This window comes from Carettochelys insculpta, chromosome 2, assembly GCF_033958435.1.
Source record: "Carettochelys insculpta isolate YL-2023 chromosome 2, ASM3395843v1, whole genome shotgun sequence".
Taxonomy (NCBI): domain Eukaryota; kingdom Metazoa; phylum Chordata; order Testudines; family Carettochelyidae; genus Carettochelys; species Carettochelys insculpta.
The window spans coordinates 46,567,276-46,589,541 of record NC_134138.1 but is presented as its reverse complement, the minus strand read 5'-3'; the positions used below and the strand labels follow the sequence as shown (position 1 = coordinate 46,589,541).

The following is a 22,266-nucleotide window of genomic DNA, read 5'->3' as shown; positions in this document are numbered from 1 at the left end:
ATATTTGAATGAACTGGTAAACCAATTGTATTTTTAATTCTTTCTGATTCAAGTTTGTGTGTCTGATGAGCATATTCATAGTAATTGTGTTCAGGTTTGGGGTTTTGTTAATCATGGAAGTGAAGAAGGCTGTCCATTACTATAGTATCTGGACCATAGCTGAGCAGCTTGGAGGTAAGTCAGCAATGGTAGACCTCCTATTCTGTCAGACCACATTTAACTGAGGGATGTGGGACTTTTCCTGACAGTATTGAGCCGCGAAACTTTTTGCTCCTTTTGTGCTTTTGCTTAGACTTAATTTCCCTGGTTCCACTTACAAATCTACAATGTGTCTGAGAAAGTGAGTCTGTCTTGTCTGTTCAAAAACTCCTCCTAAACAGTAAGAGCTAGGACCACAGCTTCCTCTTCCCATAATTTTAAAACAATAAAAGGGTTTGGTTGTACCAGAAAAATGGGATGTGCTGCTCAAAACCACACAGAAAAGAGAGAGAATCACCCGACAGGTGAAGGGGGCTGCCTGGGGATGCCCCTACTTCCCAGGGCTACACCCCCCATGCGTCCGCCCCCACCCCGATGATTCATACAGGAACATTGCTGGCTATTCCTCGTCAGTGAGGAAGGGAAAGTTCAGTTTGCTGCATTCCTCTCTCTGGCTGGGGAGCACAGAGGACAGATGAACCTGTCCTCCCAGCTGGGGGAGATACACCTCTCTCCTAGCTTTGTCTGCTGGAGCTGCATTGGACATGGAGAGGCACTTCTCACGTGGCTCCCCACTGCTGTGGTGAGAGAGGGCTAGGGTACTCCTTTCTCCCCAGGGCATGCTGCATACTGAAGCCCTCATTCCCAGCTCCACTTCAGAGCAAATTTTAAATGGAGCATGCATATTTGTATTTTATTTTTCAAAAGAAGAAAAATTAAGTAAGCTAAGGACCTGACCAATGCCAGGTAAATCTTCTAGTAACTATAACAAATTATTTGTTTATGGGCAAACTAAATCCAGAACTATAACCCTGTCGTCTCTTCAAACAAAGGAAAGTACAGTAGGATGACAGCGTACAATTATAGACTTATTTTTGGGAAATGTTGCTGCAAGTCCTGTACTTTTTATTTGAGGATTACTATTGTGCTTACAATATACAAAACTTGCAGCATCGTTCTGTATTTAAGAACTTAGTTTCTTCAGGTAGCTAAAACATGTTAAATTTTTTTTGTTCAAGAAATAAAACAGAATAGTTATAAAAATTGCATGTGTATGCTGGTCAATATATGATTTTCAAGATTAACTTAATTTAACGTTATAGCCTTGTGGCTTGAATTTAGACTCCTTCTGTATATGTGTGCACAAGAAAAGATGTAGCAAAGCATATGGCACCTGCAGTCTCCATCTTTTGGCCTTCTCCCCAAAACCTGTAAATTTCACACTTCACAAGTCATCTGTGGCCAGAACAGGGAAAAGTCTAGGGCATGTTCTATGATGTTAATTAAGGAACTAAGTAGATAGTATAGTTCTCAAAATGCTGTCCATGTCAAATTCAGTGTTTCTTAAAGATAACTTCTATATTTTCCAAAAAAAAAAAAAAAAAAGCTTCCTACATTATTGTAAAATGTGACATCAAATATTCTAAATAAATAATTAAGGTTTTTGTAATTTCATGAGCTCTTACCCTCAGCTTCTTGTGCTATGCTACGTTTGGTATTTTACAATTTTTTTTTCAGTAATAGCAATGTAAACCTTACAGGTAGGAGGCTTGGTAGGAACAGAAATCTATCATAGTGTAATGGCTTTTAAAGCATAGTCAGCACTGGGCAGGGTGCAGAGGAGCTCCAGAAGGAATCCTAACTCCCCTTTTGGGATCTCCCTGGGCACGTGCACTGCAACTGCAGTTTTGCTGCCCTTACAGCTGGTGATACGAGATGGTTGTTTCTTTCTGTGCCCAGTAGAGTTTGAGTGGAATCCTGGCTCCGCAGAAGTCAATTAGAGTTGGATTTGCAATTTATCTGTGAAACTTAGGGTGACCGTATGGGGGAGATGGGAGGAGGAGTGGCTCCTCCTGGCTGCATCAAGCCCTGGGGAGCTGGAACCCCACCACCCCCAGGTCTGGGGGAGCAGCGTGCACTCCCAGCCCCACCCCTAGCCCCTGAGGGCCTAAGTATGGGATAAGTGGTCCCTTTTGAAAAAATAAGTTGGCAAAATACAGGACTGTCCCACCTAATACTAAACGGATGGTTGCCCTAGTGAAACTGCATCAAGCTTTATACTCAGGATGCACCTGTTAAGGTCTTCTGACAACCAGACCTTCAAGGACAGTATTAAAGCAAGACAATATTTTATTGAACTTTTTTTGTTCATGAACTGCTTGGCTGGGGTATAAATATTTTACATATATTTCCTATTGCTGCTTCATTCCTTGTGTCACACATGCAATGTTTCATCTCAAAGGCTACTGTTCTGTTGCTTCCAATGTAAATCCTAAACAGGGATCTTTTGTTGCTGTTTTATTAACAGGAATATGCTGTGAACTGCCATGTTATCACCTGGGAGAGAATACTCAGTCATTTTGACATATTTGCTTTTGGTCATTTCTGGGGCTGGGCAATGAAGGCCTTGTTGATCCGCAGCTATGGGCTCTGTTGGACTATTAGCATCACCTGGGAGCTCACTGAGGTAGGCTAACGTTAATTGTGAGCAAACTGATAGTACTCAAAATTGCCAGTTCTTTTCTTATATGCTATGACAATATAATTTCAGTGGTAGCTAAATAGCAGTATACATACAAAATAAATTACAGGAAACACATGCTATAATTATTTCAGGAAGAGATGTGAAGATCAAATAAAATTAGAAAGTCAGAATAGTTAGTAGTGAACTGAAAATTTTCAGTCAGTGCAAACCCTAACTTGTGCCTGTCCACACTAAGGCTACAGCCATACAGCAAAGTTATTTCGAGATAACAACCGTTATTTCAAAATAACTTTGCAACCATCTACACTGCACACACACTAGTTCAAAATAGTGATTTCAAAATAGGTGCTATTAAGACATGGACTAGCACTATTTCAGAATAAGCTATTATGGCATCCAGTTTCATTTTTTCAAAATAGGCGCTATGTGTCTAGACATGCTATTTTGAAATAGCTTGGTGCTATTTCAAAATGCAGTCTTCAGCATAGTTGTGTTGTTTTGAAATAAACTATTCCGGAATAGCTTATATTGGAATAAGCCTGCTGTGTAGATATATCCTAAGAGATCAGCATGAATTGTTGGGCACCAATTGCCAAATAGAAGCTCTTCCCTAGTGTAGAGAAAGCCCTAGGTTGCTGGCCCATACTTCCTTCCCCAGGCTGTTTCCATACTGCAAAGTGGCATGCTAATAAACAGCCTGAAATATGCTAATGAGGCATGGATGCAAATTCCCTGTGCCTCATTAGCATAAGGTCACATGATTTGGAGTCCGGAAAATGCCTTTCCGGACTCCACAACGGTGTGTAGAAGTGTGGCCCCCGGGGGGGGTCTTCTGGAAGAAGGGGGCTCTGGAAGGAGCCCCGGGGGGCCACACTTCTACATGCTGTTTTGGAGTCCAGAAGAGCGTCTTCTGGACTCCAAATTATGTTACCTTATGCTACTGAGGCGTGGGAATTTGCATCTGTGCCTCATTAGCATATTTCAGGCTGTTTGTGTACAAACAGCCCTATAGAATATGACCCCGCTTAAAGAGTGTTTTGAAATATTTATCTCAACACACTGTTGTATGACTTTAAGGATTACTAGCTAATTTCTGTGCTAAGGAGTGTGAGGTCATGCATTTTTGCTCTCTTCTGCAGTTGATCATCATTGCTGACATCTGTGCTGTATTGGCCAGCAGGGGCAGCAGACTGGAGTAGCCTACTATTGTTAGATGTGTTCTTATCTAAGCTATAATTTAGTCAGTACAATGCTACCTACCTGAACTCCTAAAGCCACGTTTGTGTAACATTGAATTCAACTATATACGCCAGAATGTGGAAGCTGATGCTGTAGAACAGTGGTCTCCAACTTCTTTATGCCTAAAATTACTTTCTGAATTTAAGGGCAACTTGAGATCTACCCTGCCCCTTCCCTGAGGCTCTTCTCCTTCCCCAATCCCTGCCCTTTTTACTGCATCCCTCACTCAACTTCACTGAGCTGAAGCAGCAGCAGTTTGTTTTAGAAGCAGCAATGAGAGAGAGACTCTCTGAAACTTGCTTTTGGTTATTAAGCAGTTTGCACCAGTAAGGTTCTAGCTCTTACAAGCCAAGAAGACTTCTGAAAAAATGTTGAGATATTGATGTCGAGGGTTTAGGTTCGACCAACTCAGTAGATCCGATTTTTAAATGAGCAGATCTCATTGACTTAGCTGCAGCTTGACAGTGCTTAGGCCTTCTGAAAATAAGTTACTTTTATATTTTAGATTTAGAAACTAAATACAGATTTAGGAACCTAATGGGAGCCCCCCATTTGAAAAATATTAACCCTAATATCTCCTCCTACTAGTGTATGCTGTTATTCTTAGACCTGTTCTACACTAGGAATCAAAGTTGATCCCAGATATGCAATTCTAGCCATGCCATTAGCATACCTAGAATTGATGTATCAGAATAGACTTTGTTCCCTGGTGTAGATCAGGGATCTTCGGGCACATGCCAACGTCCCTAACTCCATGTGTCAGCGGTGAGTACCGGGGTCAATGGCTGAACCCAGAGAAATCAATCCCCTGAAGATGGATCGCAGCACATTGATACAGCCCCCCCCGGCCCCTTTAGTCCCTTGAGTATAGATACATCCTTAGGTATTTGTGGATTCTGTCTGTTTCAGGCCCCTCTTACAACCCTGTTGCTTAAAATTAAAAGTGAGTTTCAGTTCATGACAGCATTAGTTCACACAAGGAGCTAACGCACTAGTTTTCACCTTTGGAGAAGAGATTAAAATCCTGACTCAGCTCACACATGAAAATGACTCTTCCTATCCCTTATTGATCATCATAAACCCATCACCCACAATCTGATACCACCATCTGATTGGTATTCTTTGCTAGTGAAGGGAGAGTACTGAAATAAAAATGTGTTTAGGGAAAGATTTACCATGTGCATACGGTGCTGCCATTCAAATGGATTTTTGTGCTTTACGCAATTTTAGAGTCTCTAGAAAATTGCAGTACAGGTTGAACCTCTGTAGTCCAGCACCCTCAGGACCTGACCAGTGCCGGACTAGAGAATTTGCCAGGCTGCAAGAAATCAGTATTGACTAGCAGCATTGGCAACAGTCTTGCTGCTTACTGGGCTCTTAGAAGACATGGAGTGGGTAAATTAGAGCTAAATAAAAGCACAGAACGCCAAGAGCCAGGACTGGTGGCTGTAAACAAATTTGAAGGGACCCCAGGAAACGGCCACCCCCATGATAAGTGGTCATCTGACTAACTAAAATCATGCTGGATTACGCATGTTGCTGGACAAGAGAGTGCCAGGTTACACAGGTTCAACATTAAGTTATCAGCAAAATTGCATAGGGATTTTGTTGTTGTGCATCTCTTTTTAACATTGGTGGAATTAAGTTGGCTAAATGCCTATTCTGAAACTGAACGCCCCACACATGCTGAATAAAGCAAAAAAAGCAGTCATGTTGCACTTAAAGACTAACAAAATAATTTATCAGGTGATGAGCTTCTGTTGGGCAGACCTGCTTCTGCAGATCTGAAATTTCCAAATTTCCAATAAATCATTTTGTTAGGCTAAGGCTAACTGCTAAGGCTGTGGCCACACTTGGCCAAAACTTCGAAATGTCTGTGCTAATGGCCAAATTGGAGGATACTGATGAGGCACTGAAATGAATATTCAGCACCTCATTAGCATGCTGCCAGCCACAGCACTTCTAAAGTGCTGCACTTCACTTGCGTGCAGATCGGCTACATGAGGGTCCTTTTCTAAAGGACACCGCAGACTTCAAAATGCCCTCAGCTGATAGGAATAGGGTCTTCAAAATCCCCTCAGCTGCGGGGTCTTCAAAATCCTGTCAGCTGATAGGATTTCAGCGCCTCGTTAGTATTTTTCAATTTGGCGATTAGCATGGACATTTCGAAGTTTTGGCCAACTGTGGCCACAGCCTTAGTCTTTAAAGTGCTACAGGATTGCTCTTTTGTTTTGTGAAGGTACAGGCTAACAGAGCTACCTCACTGTAACTATTCAGCATGCTGAATGTTATCTTCTTTCAGCTGAAATTCAGATATTCCTTTTGATACTCAGTGCTGAGCACCAACAGCACCACAGTTTATTATTATGCAAATATAATTACTCTATTTACACTTTGCCTTCTCAGGTATAATTTGTAGGGTCTTTGGGCAAAATATTGCAGTACGTAAGACCAGCAAATACTGTGAGAAAGTTAAAACATTGTATGAGAAACGGATACAACTGCCCATTTCACAACAGACGTTATGAAGTAAGCTGACTGATTTGAAGCTACTGGTAAAATACAACTTGTATTCAGGAAACTCTCTGATATCCAGCATCCATGAGACCGTGAGGTTGTACTGAGAGGGCTGACCCCTCCCCCTGTGGGGTGGAGCATTGCTCTCCCCCTCTGTGCACATGCTCCAGCCTTGACACCGCTCCTCCTGCTGGCTGCACTCAGATGCAGCATGGAGGGGCGCAGGGCAGCCCTGAGAGGGCTGTCCTGCTCCTGAGGCGGAAGGGGGGCGGGGCGGAGGGATGGTTTGCTCTCCCTCTCTGTGCACAAACCACAGCCCTGATGCTGCTTCTCCGCACTCCCACCTGGTGTCTGCTGACCAGAGCTTGAGTCATGCCGGTTATGCAAGTGTGCCCGTTGATCAAATATCAATTAAACAGGTGTTTACTCTATACCTTTTTCATTTTGGAGAATAATTTAAAGTTCTTCCTTTTCATGTTAAAATAGTCCCACAGCTTTAATACAGGGAACATTAAAATTGTTTTAAACATTTTGTTTCTGCAGTTACCCTGAAGAGAAGGTATCCCTGTCAGTGTAGATCACCATCACTCGTTCACAATGGCCAGCATCCATCCTTGCTCTGTGCATGAGGCATGCCTAACTCTCCCCTCAGATGTCTGTTCTACAGCATTTTTTCTGCAAGCTTATGGCAATGAAAAGATGGTTTAATGTAAAATTCTGGTAGCATGCAAGAGACTACACAAGCCAGTTGCTTTATCTTTTGTTAGCCTTTAATGAAAGAAAATACAGACTACTGTGAAGGGTATCTGTTTTGTTTGGTATCTCCTTGAACATACCATATGAACTGCTTAACGAGCACATGTCCCCTTTCCTGACAAATTGCTAAATGTTATCTCATTTCAAGCCTTCGCAGTTTGGGGAAAGAAACTGTACTGGAAAGCAAACCTGGTTTTCACTTAAGCTGAGCAGTCCATTTCTAGCGCTGAGTCAGTCAGGTTTGTGTCTTACTTAAAATGTCTCAGTCCTGTCATTCTGCTTCACTCACTTGGTGAAAGAGGATTATGATATTACTTCTTTTAGAGCAGCAGGGGCCATATCTGATTCCTTGACCGATGCCATAGGTGGCTTTTGACATGAACAGGGGTCGTACAGTAGCAAGACAGCAAACTTTAGAAACGAATGTTACACTCCAACAGAAGTTCGTAGGAAGCTGGAAATATGGAGAAACTGTAACAGCTCCTTTTCCCCTGTATTACTGGTTTGAATCTAGCCTATATTATATTGAGTGAATGAAAGTCATTACTGTCTGTTCTGCCCTAGGTGAAATAAGTAATTGGTCTTTGGACATTTCTACACTATCACACTGGGCTGTAGCATGTTTTGTGATGACTCATTATGCTGTCAGCAGAGTGCTCTCCCATCAGCATAATTACTCTCCCACTGAGAGAGGCAGAAGTGATTTTGGCGGGAGACACTTTTCTGTAGCACAGTGTGGACAGCTTCTTAAATCAGTGTAACTTACCTCACTTGGAGGGTGTCACTTTTACACTCTTGAGCCATGTATATTAAAGTTGTTTTAAGAAGTAGTATAAACCAGTTTTCAGTCTTTTTAATAGCACCATCATAGAACTATTTCAACCGACAGCAGAAATGCAAGGGATTGAAAGCATGTGGTGAGTGAAATATTCTCTTGCTCCTCCAGGTTTGGTAGGTCAGCATGGCAAAGTTCATGTTGCTGCTGTCTGTGCTGTATCTGTTAAGTATAGAAAATTGCATCATACTAGTTGCCAGACATAGAACATTTACAAGCAATACATTTCCCAAAAAGTTACCAACAAACAAGACTAAGTTCTTGATACGTGTTCAGTTAGAAGTCTTAAAAATTGTGCATTCCAACCAATGTTCCCTCTACTTTTTCCCATCAATGTGTAGAATAAATTTTATGTGCACAGACTTGTGGGCATGTGCACCACCAAGAGATACACATGCTAATGTCTGTATGCACACTGCTAATCAGCTAGGCAGCATTTGAATCACTCCTAGGTGGCCATTCAAATGCACTGCTTATAGGGAACATTAATTCCAGCATTCTTCAGTATTGAGGCGTGTGATTAAAAAATTGGCAGAATGTGTTTATTTCATGTTGACTTTTCAGAAAACAGTTTAACACTAAATAACAAAGAAGATTCTCTTTAAAATATAACCTTTTGATTTTAGACAAGCACAAAACCACCTTCCTGTCTCTCAATGAAATGCAGTGGTTCTGCATGGTTACTGCATTTTTGCAAGAGTTCTGTGTTTATAACATTGAATTTTGTCTGGTGGTGTATGTCAAAACTCTGTGCTTGATTCCTGTAGATAGTACAGCACCAGAGGGAAAAGATGGGAGGAGGGAAACTTCTGAAACCTTTGTAGGAGCTGATCCAAAGTCCACTGGAATCAGTGGAAGAAGCCCATTGAGTCAATGGACTTTTAATCAGGCTTATAAAATGACACTCTGTGATTTGTTCAACAGTTGCAAAAAACTGAAAAATATTTGTAAGAATTCTTTGTTCCTTACCTGAAATCTTTTTGTTGTATTCTGTAGCTGTTCTTCATGCATCTTCTGCCTAATTTCGCTGAGTGCTGGTGGGATCAAGTGATTTTGGACATCCTGCTATGTAACGGGGGTGGCATCTGGTTGGGCATGGTAGTTTGTCGTTTCTTGGAGATGAGGACATATCACTGGGCAAGTTTCAAGTAGGTCTAACATAAAAGCTAATAAGCTTCGTGTTTAAAACATTGTAGTGCAAAATTATGAATTATTAGCTCCTCATGAAATGTCTGTGTGTAAAAGTGTGTGCTATAGAACTGTAATATAATCAGTGTACATTTTATAGTATTATGAGATTAATGACGTTGGGGCACCATCTTGGGTCAATATTTCTGTATGAATGTTTCTGATTATAATTTTTAAGAATTTTGCTCAATCTTTAAGGTAAAAGATGAGGCCAAATAGATTAAAAATGGTAGAAAATAATATTTCCATTTTTAATATTTTAATTCATGACAGCAAGGCGTTGGCTGAAGAAAAGGGAACTAACACACACCTACATCTGAACTGTTTGACTCATTAAATCCTTTTAATAGTAGATTTGGGTTCAGGCTCTTATGCTCTAATGCACAAGATGACACCTTCTGATAAACTTAAGTTGCTTAGTACCTTATTCTACAAAAGGTTCAATTAAAGTAAGCAAAAGCATTTGCAGTATAAGGTAGTCAGTGTGCATAAGGGTGGCAGAATCTGGCCTTAGTAAGTTTCATCCATCCAGCTCAAAGATTTAGTTACAAAGCTGGAGGAACAGAGGGTAAGTGATTTGTCCAAGATGACTCACAACAAGCTGGGGATAGAATTAGCAAAAGGGCCAATTCATAGCTTTCCCAACCCTCAGCTGGAGGAAAGGAGATCTGGAAGGTTCCACCATCAGCTTTTCCTCTGTTTGTTTTGTTAACCATTCAAATAAAACATTATCAAACAAAATGCAGCCCATCTGATAGACTCCCCTTTCCAGCATGGGGTGGTGGTGGGGAATGTATGGAACAGGTATGTTTACGGCTTATATATGGTGCTGTGCATGGCCGTGTGAGACACCCATGTTGGATCCACTACCAGGGTGGCTAGGGTTGTGAACGTATAATAGCAACACACTCAGACCTGTGGAATGAGAGTCCCATATTTCTAAATAGTGAAATCTAAGTGATCCCTTAAGGAGTCCTGTCGATCTGTAGAAAGGAATTGCCATCTGCACTTAATTGATAAGGACAGTGAAGCTGTAAAATAAGGAGATAATGAGGGGACACTTAAGGATTCTGTGGGAAATTTGCAGAACACATTCCTCTTGGTTCTTTTTCCTTCAGGGAAAGAAAAATAGACTTTGAAATACAGACCAAATAACTGGACTTCAGATAACTGGGAGCTGGACTTCAGTATTTTCCAGTTTTTCCTGTCTTGCTACTGACTGAAGTCTGTATATTGCTTTACTATTAGAAAGCCATTTCTAACAATAGCTGTTAGCCTCTTCACTGAAACACTCAATAAATTCTGCCTCATAAAACAATCTTTTCTGTAACACACACATGTACAACCCATTGCCCTCAGGTGTAGATTTGTAGGAAAGAGCACTATATCATGATTGGTTATAGAAAAACTAAAGTGCGGTATCAATTTTTCTCCTCTTATCTTTTCTTTGCCTTTACTGCAGCCATTCTTTTCTTTCAGGGACATTCATACCACCACAGGGAAAATCAAAAGAGCTGTATTACAGTTCACTCCAGCTAGCTGGACCTATGTTCGCTGGTTTGACCCCAAGTCTTCATTTCAAAGAGTGGCTGGAATATACCTTTTCATGATCATCTGGCAGGTAAGAAATAACTTGTGTGAAATCAAAATTACCATCAGCTAAGTTTACTTACTGGATGAGTTTGATTAGAAGATATTATATTCTTATCGTAGATCATCACTGAAATATACAATTAAATGAATGTATACCACAAACCCATCTAGCCACTTTACAGCTTATCTGGACTACAATTCAGGAGTGAAATTACTGTACAGTTGTAAGAAGCAGGTGGTTGCAGATTGATTTACTGGGTGTGGGTTTACTGTGCGCAATGGATGGCTCTAGGACCCGAAGAAATAGATGAATAGGTTTTTCCCAGCTGCTGGTGCAGGTGCCAGTATGATATTCAGAATTCAGTCCCCAGTTCCTCAAAGTTCTTCAACATGTGCTTATCTTTAAGTGTGTAAGACTTTAATGGGATTACTCATGTGTTTAAAATTAGGTACTCGCTGAAATACCTTGGAGCATTTGTGATCTTCCCCAGGGAGATGCTCTTTTCCTTGGGAATCTAATCCCACATCTTTAATCTGTGCTCATTCAGGCAAAATGTAACCCAAGTGACAGTTTTGCTTAAGTGAAGCCCATAATAGCCCCTAACAACACAGCCTTTTGTGATTTTTCTGAGAACTTGTGTATTATTGCTGTCTGCCTTGTGCAGTCTGTAATGTGCCTGAGTTGGTAGGCCCTACCTCATACAACCCTCTTACACTGGTACATTTGCCCTGAAAACTCAGGAATCACTATTTTGAGTTAAACCATTCTTATTAAGAGGGACATATAGCAAACAAGCACTGCATTGATGAGCAACTGCAAGCTACCTAACTTCATTGGTGTCTGGCTCCATTGCTGCCACTAAAGGGTTTTTCTTTAATGCAAAAAAGAAGGGGACTAGTGCAAAGTCCACAGAAATGTTTGGATATCATTCTAGTGTCAGAAAATTCACCTCCAAGGTACCATGCAGTTTCCAATTAACAAAACTGTGAGTAAGTAGGGCTGGCAGGCATCCAGTTTTCAACTGGAATTACTGGCAAAAAAGGGACCGTGGTAGCTGCAGTCTGTGCTACTGACGAGAAAGGGCTTTTGAAAGCCTGGACAATGATGCAGAGGAACTAAGGGGGACTCCCTGTCTGCCCTGGCTCTTCATTGCTCCCGGAAGTGGCCAGCATGTCCCTGAAACCGCTAGGTGCAGGGACAGTCAAGGAAACTCCACAAGCTGCCCCACCCTCATCTCCCGTTGTCCAGGAACTGCTGCAGGGATGATGCCTGGGGGCACAGGCAGCATGCATCATGCAGAGCTACCCAGTTGTCCCTGTACCTAGCAGCTGGACATGCTGGATGCTTGTGAGAACCATTCTGAGGCACGGCAAGTAGGGAACCTGGAAGACCACAGACTGGGAGCCACCTGAGGTATGTGCCTCCTGTCTGGAGCCTACACCCTCACCCCCCCCGCACCCCACTGTACCCCAACTCGTTGCCCCAGATTGGAACCTGGTCCTGGACCCAGCACCCCAGCCTCCTGCCCCAGCTCAGTTCCCCCTTGCACACTGAAGTCCACATTTCTGGCACTATCCCCTCTGAGCCCTCATCCCCTCCTGTGCCCCAGCACCCTACCACAGCCTTGGGAAAGTGAGTGAGGGTGGGGAAAGGCATGATGGAGGGAGGCGGATGGGATGAGTGAGGGGATGGGGCCTCAGAGAAGTGGTGGGGAAGCCTTGGGGAAGGCGAGGATGTTTGGTTATGTGCAATTGGAGAGCTGACAGTCCTAATTGGAACAAACTTCCTTTGTGAGAGATGTATCTTGTTTTGAGATGAGGCCCACTGGTAAGCCAGTCCTACAATTTGTACTTGAAATATACTTCAGTATCGTAAAGTGCAGGACTCACTATCTAAAATAAATGATCATGCTGAGTAGTCAAATCATTTTATTTTCTTCTGTGAGAATTCTGAAGGGATTAAAAGCTTCAATACAGTTAAACACGAGTAGCTGTTTCAATGGAGCAGGTGGCTTATTTCACTTGTTAGGAGTTACCACATCAATACCAGATTTTTATATTCTGTTTTATCAATATTTTTAAAAGTGATAAATTAGTTTGATTATTTATGGTTTTGTTGAGGTCAGAGCATAAATATGATGGTACTAAATTGTGAATATGTTTGTGCATATTTCAGCCACCTGCCCTAAATTCACACTAAAGTTAGATCTTTTAAGGCATTTAATTTAAAAACTATTAAAACTAAACAGGCATAAAAGGAGGAATTCTTTTAAAAAGAAAAACGCTTATCTGGATTTGGTATGTAAAGAGTCCAGTGAGTTCTGATTTTATAGACTCTCAAACTTTCACTTCTTTCTAAATTTGCATCCTAGCATTGCTACAATTATTATGCTGTTTTTCCAAAATGGAACTTTACAGGCTATTAGCCAAAATCCTGATGCGTTACCTGAAGTATACCAAGTAGCTCAGCACTGTTGTTTCAATTGTTTTGTTTTGTTGACTTGGTATATAACTTTGTTCTGAAGACAGTATTTTAAAAGCTTTTAGGTCTTAATCCAACTAGCAGAGCAAATTACTGAGCTGCAGTAAACCATAAATCATTCCCTCTTGTGTATTGTAATTGTTGAATTAATCCTAACATTATGTATAAGCCTCTGAGAAGAGGTTACATGTGCATGACTCTGTCCTATGAAACAGAATCTTTTTAACTGACTTTTTTATTTCCAGCTGACCGAGTTGAACACATTCTTTTTGAAACATATCTTTGTGTTCCAAGCAAGTCACCCTTTAAGCTGGGGAAGAATTCTCTTCATTGGAATTATCACAGCACCCACTGTAAGGTAACTTATTTTTTTTCTAATTGTACAATAGTCCTAACCCTTAGGAACACAAGAAAACATGTGCAGGTTTATAAATAAGTACAGTATAAGAACATTAAAACATGCATTTAAGTCTCCCAAAAGGCAAAGTTATTACTTTTGCATTACTAGGTATAAGGCTATGGATAAATGCAACAGTCTGGGTGTTTGCCACTAATGCTGAGATGTGTGTAAAAAATCTGCATTTGATGATAATCTGTCATTCTCTCTTCTGGTGGCACGGCGGTTGCCCATATTGGGTGGATTAGCTCAATATGCAGCCATCCATGATTTCATATAAGGTTATTTTGTTGCCAAGAGCCGTATGATCATGATAGCATGCAGCTTGGGGAATTTACACCAGTGGGTCTTTTTCCAACTCCTGCCCCTATCTACCTATTTACGCTTAAGTATGAAATATATTGCAATGTGTTAAAAGGAAAGGTGGACGTTTCTAGCTTTGAATAATTACTGGAGCTGCAAAATGTGAACTGTGATCGGGACATGAGAACTAACCAATGCACTGGTCACATCACAAAATTATTTCATGAAGTAATTTTGTGAAGCAACCAGAATGTCTTGTGGCAGCTTCTGTTTACATCCAAATTAAAACGTCAAGATTCCAGCTGTTAAAGCATATATTGTACTTCAGGTTGTTTTTGGGTGGGGTTGTGGTAAATATATATGTGCAAACTGTTTGTGTAGGAACCGTAACTTTTCAATATTGTGTGTTCTGTCTTTCTTAGGTACTTATATGGACCCCATTACCATAGTATCTGAGCGCCTAGCAGTCTTTAGTGTATTTATCCTCATAACACTCTTGTGAGTAGGGAAGTGCTATTATCCTCCTTTTACTGATGGGGAACAGAAGCACAGAGAAACAAAGGGTATGTCTACACTGCCAAAAAAAAAAAAAAAAAAGTAAAGCCCATGGCAGTGAGTCTGAGCCCAGGTCACCCGACTTGGTTTTCTGAGGCTCATGCTAGTGGGTTAAAAATAGCAGTGTAGACGTTCCCACTTGGGCTGGAACATACCATAAGTGACTTGCTCAAAGTCACCCAGGAAGTCTATGGCAAAGCAGAGAATTGAAATAATGGTCTCCAGAGTTGCAGCTTAATAGCCTGAACCACTGGGCCAGTCTACCTCTTTATTCTTCCTCCATTTAAATTCTTAACTCTCATGTTACAGCAATATAAGCCTTTTGAATTTAATTTCCTTTGTATTTGTGAAAGGATAAAAAGACGACAGTTCTGATACTGTGTGCCCCACTATGCTGACAGTGACATTTTCCCTAACTATTGTATCACAAATTTTGCTCTATCTTCTATTCACGTTAAATAGCTATTAATCTGCTACAGGTTGAACCTCTCTAGTCCATCACTCTCGGCATCTGACTCATGATAAGTGGTCATCTGGCTAGCTGAAATGATGCTGGTTTATGGATGTTACCAGATGAGAGTGTACCGGACTAAAAAGGTTCAACCTGTACCCTCAGAATACAGTAACTGTCAGAAGTAGTGTCCTTTATTGGCAGTCTCTGTAGAAAAAAACATCAACTGAATGGGTTTAAAACTGAATTATCCCCCCCCACCTCTAACAGTGATCTCTCCAGGTCAGCACTGATACAGGTTGGCAGGTTATCAGAAACCTTGCATTGTCGTGCTGCCTGTGCTGTTTGTGTTCTGTGCATGGAGGATAACAGTCACCAGGGCTGTCAGTAGAGTCATGTAGAGCTATGTTCCATTCCCACTTAGACACAGTGACAGAATAGGAACCTTTCAGAGTAATGTCAAAGCAAGAAAAAGGCATATTTTAAAGTTACGAATCTAATTTTTAAACAGATCCTTGGTTTCCTTGGACAGTTCTTTCCCCTCCCTTCCCCTGCCCCCAACTAACCCTCTACTGACAGACTTCACATCCCAAACTGTAAGTGAACATTCAGGAACTAGGATCGCTTAAAATGAAAAACTTTAAAATTTAGGCTATAGATCATTTCTTGTCAAATTTGCTTTTCCAAGACTTATTGTTTCTGTTTGGCTTCCCCCCCACCCCATATAATGATTAGTACTACTAAAACAAGTAATCTAGGAGGCCTTCATTATGTTTTAACTTAATCCATGAGATTAGCCCTAAGAGCTCCACTTTTGATATAAGGAATATTAATCTTGTTTATTTTTTAAAAGTGTGAATATATTTCAGAAGCTTTGGGCTTCATTAAAGAATTTTAATTTGTTGTTTCTGTTTCCAGGCAGTATTATGCCTACCTCACAGACACACAATGCAAAAGGGTAGGAACTCAGTGCTGGGTGTTCGGGTAAGTATTCTCAACAGTTGAAAATTTTACAGAAGGTGAGGCTGTGTTCTGTTTGTCTTAAATGTTAGGAGCATGCTCCATGCGGTGACAGGTATAGTATGAAGCCAGTTCTTGCCCCAGATTTCTTTCAGTTTCAAAACAGGCACAGAACAGACAAGTTATGGGAAGTACAGAGGAAAAGAAAACCTTGGTGTGGTGGGTAGGAAGAGATGGGGAAGGGAAGGGAGAGATATAAGTGCTGCTGGTTGAAGAAAGAAATATTAGTCAGATGTCTACATTCTGTTCCCCACTTGGTAGTGCATTTGATGGTGGCTTAGCAAATAGTTTTAACCTCTGGTACATCCATTTTAACAATGCAAGGCGTTTGCCTAGCGGGGTTATTGTGAAGTATACTTAAGTAGGGCTAAATTCTGCCTTCAGCTGTGAAAGCATAGTCCCTACTGATTTCAGTGATCATTGGCTGTACATGAATTGAACCCTAGGCCCCTAATAGATAACTTGAGTGTAGTAGCATAAGGTGTGGGAAACCCCCAGCCTGCCAACTGGATCCAGACCATGGGTTGCCTGGATCCAGACCCCAGGCTTTGGGACTTTCCTCCCCAACATCTAACCCACAGCAGGGCCAGGGTAGGGAGCCCAGAGCCTCATAGATCAGATGAGCCAAAGTGGGGCTGGATCCCACTCACAGGTTCTGATAGGGCAGGTAGTGGGGCAAGAAGCAGCAGCATCATTGCTCCTCCTTCTCGTCCCTGGCTAGGGAAATGGCAGTGCTGCCTGAATGACCAGAATTCCAGATAGAGTGGGGGAGGGGGGTTGGTTCCTGCAGCACTGGGAGGAAAAGCTCTCTGGAGAGGCTTTCTCTGCTGCTGCCATTTCCCCGGCTTGGGGAAGGGGACAGCAGCAGTGGCAGCAATGTGCAAAGGTATGTGGCCCCAGCTTGCTCCCACCCCCACCATCTGCCCAGGCTTCCCCACCATGCCCCTGCACCCGCTCCTGCCCAGACCCCCACCCTCAGCCTGTTCCTGCACATTCCCTGCTGCCCCCAGCCCACTCCTGCACCTCCTTCCCACCCAGCCTGCTCTTGCTCCCAAGCAGTCCCCTGCTGCACACTGAACCCTGAACCTCACACCCGCCCCCCGCCCCAGAAGGGTTAATCTGGTCTCTGGGAAGCCCTGAACCTCAGTCCTCCTATTCTCCATCCTCCTGTCAGGGGCATTGTCGCATGAGGGGAGTGAGGTGTCTCAGTCAGGGACCACGTCACTGAGAGCGTTGTGACCTTTTTTTGCTTCTCACTTTTGTGTGGCCCCCATCTGATTTTTTTCTGAGGTTTGGTGGCCCCCAACCCCCCAAAAAAAGGGTTTTGCACCCCTGTTAAGTAGTAGTAGCATCGTTCAGTCTACATAGACTACGGATCTCACCCTTCGTAGTTCCATTCGGGATCATCATTTGCAGCGTCGACTGTGACTGTGAAGGCCCAGACGAGAGTGACAGTCCTTGCTGCATCTGTTGCATGTGTAGCCCTGTTAAGTAGCGCCTAGAAATTCAGGTAATGGCCCAGGATCCCTTGGTGCTGAATACTATATATGTTTTTCTACAGCATGCTTTGTAAATTATTTCACCGTTGTCTACAGATAGATGGCATATAGCAGATTTTAATTTTAAATCAGTATAAAAATCCAATGTAGCTCATTTGTTTTAGTCTTCATTTGTTAGTTGGCTTCTGGAACAGAAATTAGAGATGGACAAGACCTTTTCGCTAACCAGAACTTCCAGTCCAGGCTAGTGGACCTCTTTTCCCCACCCTCATATTTATAGCGTTAGCCATTAAAAAAGTTAATATTTTGACACTGAAGAAAGAGTATTGGCGCTCTGGGAAATGATGTCCCAGTCCATGCCCCTTCCCCTAGTTCCCATTTGCCGGGAACGATGATCAGCAGCCAACAGAAGCTGCAAACACCAGTAAAGGTAGAGGCACAGGTAAATATAGCAGCAGTGACCTGCCAGGGTTAATCCTAGTGAACCGCTACCCTCTTGTTATCTGCCCCATCTTAGATAATGGGGTTATCCTAATTGTTCTTTTTTATTTTAGTGTTAAAAATAATGCAGGCAGTTACAATGAAAGATGTTGAGTGGCAAAGGTCTGTTGTTTTTTTTTAAATGTTGTCTCTTTAGTGTCTTATCCTGCTTTTTTTTCTTTCCTTTTTTCTCTTTTTTGAGCTGTAGAAAGAACTGTTTTAAAATAGACAGTTCTGGAAAGCAAATTGTCTGTAACCATCTGGGTAAGATCTATACTGTAAGAGTATGCCTCCAGCCGTGTGGCACCAAAGCTGGCAAAATCGTAGAAATCTATACTCTTAAAGCAAAGAGCTTTTAAAAAAGGGATAGAAAATAAGACAAAGAATATCTTACTTCCCCTATATAAAACTATGGTACGCCCACATCTTGAGTACTGTGTGCAGATGTGGTCTCCTCACCTCAAAAAAGATATATTGGCATTAGAAAAGGTTCAGAAAAGGGCAAATAAAATGACTAAGGGTTTGGAACAGGTCCCATATAAGGAGAGGCTAGAGAGACTGGAACTTTCAGTCTAGAAAAAAGGAGACTGAGGGGCGATATGATAGAGGTATATAAAATCATGAATGGTGTGGAGAAAGTGAATACAGAAAAGTTATTTACTTGTTCCCATAATATAAGAACTAGAGGACACCAAATGAGATTAATGGGTAGCAGGTTCAAAACTAATAAAAGAAAGTTTTTCTTCACACAGCGCACAGTCAACCTGTGGAACTCCTTGCCAGAGGACGCTGTGAAGGCCTGGACTCTGTAAGAGAGTTTAAAAAAGAGCTCGATAAATGTTTGGAGGTTAGGTCCATAGATGGCTATTAGCAAGGGGTAAGGTATGGTGCCTAGCCTTTTGTGGAAGTCAGGAGATGGATGACAGACAAATCACTTGATCATTGTCTTCGGTTCACCTCCTCTGGGGCACCTGGCATTGGCTACTGTCAGCAGACAGGATACTGGGCTAGGTGGACCTTTTGGTCTGACCCAGTATGGCCATTCTTATGTTCTTATTCCTCCATCAGAGTGAGACAACCAGACAAGCTTGGTGACAGCCCTTCTTTTCAAAGGAGGAGTACTATTGGTGGATTCTTCTCATTGTGCTCTCTCTGGAAAACAGAGGGGACACAGTGTCTGTTATAGTCTGGGATTCTTAAATAAGACTAAGGTATCCTTTGTGTGTTCTCATTCAGGGCTGTATTTTTTTAAACGTTCATTTCTGGAGATTTAAGCAAGAAACAGTTATTAATGTTAATAGGTTAGAAACATGCACCTTTTTACATGAATCCAAAAATGCTCCTTACATCTCATAGCTTGCAAGAGTGTTCATTATTTCCTCAAAACCTGTGTTAATACACTTCTGTAAGGCTGTGTTCTGTAGCTCTCCATGAGCAGTGAAATTACAAAAGAATAATCTTGCTTTGACAGAATTGTGAAGACAAGGGGGTAATTTCATCTGGTAATGTGTACGGTTTCCACCTACTTACCAGTACTTCCTGCAGGAAGCATATTACACTTGTGCTGCAGAGACTCTGCTGATTTCTGTTGCCTGCAGATCTGGGTGTTAGCCTATAAGGTTCCCTTTATCATTTGTATTCTGTGTATCTGTCAGGGCTGCTGCCCACTGTGACGCTCTGTGCAAAAGATGGGGGCCCACAAGGGGCCTTAAAAATACCTTGCCTCTGTAGGCTTTTACTTAAAAGTTTCCCAGGGTCGCAGACTCCCTGACCCTGGGAGGACGCTTCCACCATCCAAGTGAGAAAACCCCCTTTAAAACAGAGGAAGACACACTAGGGATGTCTCCCTGTGGGGAAACCCTAAGCTTTCCCCCCCTCCCTTAGGAAAAAGATTGAAAATAAAGACAAGGAAATTAAGCTGCAATCTGATAGCTGACGTTTCAGTCTTAGGCATGCATATACACATACAGTTTTCTAGGATACAGGAATCAAATCATTGCCTTAAAAAAGTAATTTATTAACAAAACAAAAGGTAAAGTATACCAAGAATGTGATAAAGCATACTTGATTGCTAGGTGTTACAAAGCCACTAAAAATAGGAGATTAAAACTCAGAGAATTACATTCCTGGGATTCAGTTTGGAAGCTAGAGTGTATGGGGGGAGTGTCTCAGCCAGCCTAAGAAGTCCTGTCCCAAACCCAAAATTTAAAAAAAAAAAAAAAAAAAAAAAAAAACTGATCATGTCTAACTAAACATTACCTTTCTACTTACGCATCTGTGTGCCCATCTCATGTTGTGGCCTGAATATTTACTCGATTAATTAAGCCTGCTCAGGTTTAAACATCTGTCTTTCTGCTCCAGCCAGACAAAAGAAACACACACACCGACTCCACAGGCAACTGCTTGAATTCAAAAGATCCCTCTCTCTCTTCCCATTGGCTCACCTGGCTTATTGTCAAAAGAGAACCCACTCTCTCTGGCTTTAACCCTTTACAGGAACCCTTTACATTCATGGTAATATCTAAGAAAGATCCTCTCCTTTTAGGTTTTAACCTAGAGGTTGCAATGAGGTCCTCAAGATGACAAACTCTAGAAATCAACATTTGGGGGCTGGGAAGATGAAATTCACAGTTTGGGGAATTTCCAGCTTAGGCTTTTTTCAGAGCTCCAGGGATGAGTAAAGATGAGTAGATTCAGAGTATGTGAAACATTAGTTTTGGTTTTGTATGGGGCTTTTAAAGAATGCATTTTGTGAGTGCCAGAATCAAGTAGGTTTTAATAAATTAAAATAAATGTACAAAGAAGCTCTGTGTGTATACAGAAATGTCATAGTCTCAGTCATTGATACCTGGTTTGTAAAAAGATGAGTGCCCAACAATCAGCAAGAAGATGTCTTTAAAGAAAAATCAAACTGAAGTTTCCTACTTAAGAAGATAACTATTTAATCATAGAATCATAAAATTCTAGGGCTGGAAGGGACCTCAGGAGGTCATCTAATCCAGCCCCATACCCAAAGCAGCATCAACCCCAACTAGATCATCCCAGCCATGACTATGTCAATCCAGGACTTAAAAACCTCTAGGGATGGAGATACCGCCACCTCTCTTAGTAACAGATTCCAGTCCTTCACCACTGTCCTGGTGAAATAGTTCTTCCTAATATCCAACCTACAGCTCTGCCTCTATAATTTCAGACCATTGTTCCTTGTTCTGCCATCTGTCACCACTGAGAACAGTTTCTCTCCATCCTCTTTAGAGCCGCCTTTTAGAAAGTTGAAGACTGCTATCAAATCGCCCCTCAGTTTTCTCTTCTGCTAACTGAATGAGCCCAAATTTCTCAGCCTCTCCTCATAGGTCATGTGCTCCAGATTCCTAATTATTTTTATTGCCCTCCACTGGACCCTCTCCAATGCATCCACATCCTTTCTGTATTGGGGGCCCGGAACTGGATGCAATACTCTAGATGTGGCCTCACCAGTGCCTAGTAGAGGGGAATAATAACTTCTCTAGATCTGCTGGAAATGCTTCTCCTAATGTACCCCGATATGCCATTAGCCTTGACTACAAGGACACACTGTTGACTCATCCAGCCTCTCATCCATCACAATCCCCAGGTCCTTTTCTGCTGCACTGCTACTTAGCCAGTCGGTCCCCAGCCTGTAAGAATGCTTGGGATTCTTCCATCCCAAGTGCAGCACTCTGCACTTCTCCTTGTTGAACCTCATCAGATTTCTTTTGGCCCAGTCCTCCACTTTTTCTCGGTCACTCTGTACCCTCTCCCTACCTTAGTGACATCTGCAAATTTGCTGAGTGCAATCTCCCTCTTCCAGGTAATTAATAAGTATGTTGAACAGTACTGGCCCTAGAACTGATCTTTGGGGCAATCTACATGAAACCGACTGCCAACCAGAGTAAATTAACATGTAAGTGTTTAGACCATAATTAGAGAATAGCAAACTGTAAGAATTATAAGAAAAATAAGACCATTCCAAAGGAACATGTTTTAGGAAGTTTGTGCTTTTGTACTTGTAAGTCTGAACATCTTAAGAACATGAAATAGTGGTTCAAACTTCTGCCCAGTGCTTTCTAAAGCTAAAATGTTGCTAAAGCTGCCTTTTGCTATGGAATGTAAGAGTTTCATGTGAACCAAGTCCTTCAATGTTTTCTGGTAACTGATGTTATCATAATTATTTTCTGTAGAGTTCTGATTAATGAATTGATAAGAATTTCACCAGCAGACTTCATGCTTCACTCTGGTCTTGTATCCAA

At 41.8% G+C, this 22,266-nt stretch overlaps 1 protein-coding gene across 1 annotated transcript in view; it reads left to right on the top strand.

Annotated features, from left to right (window-relative positions):
* PTDSS1 (phosphatidylserine synthase 1) overlaps positions 1-22,266 on the top strand; it is a 48,988-nt gene that overhangs the window by 14,399 nt on the left and 12,323 nt on the right. The window contains exons 5-9 of the mRNA XM_074986906.1: positions 2,507-2,665; positions 9,027-9,178; positions 10,698-10,839; positions 13,539-13,651; positions 15,918-15,983. Of these exons, the coding sequence (XP_074843007.1) occupies positions 2,507-2,665; positions 9,027-9,178; positions 10,698-10,839; positions 13,539-13,651; positions 15,918-15,983 (632 nt within the window). The remainder of the gene's footprint in view (positions 1-2,506; positions 2,666-9,026; positions 9,179-10,697; positions 10,840-13,538; positions 13,652-15,917; positions 15,984-22,266) is intronic.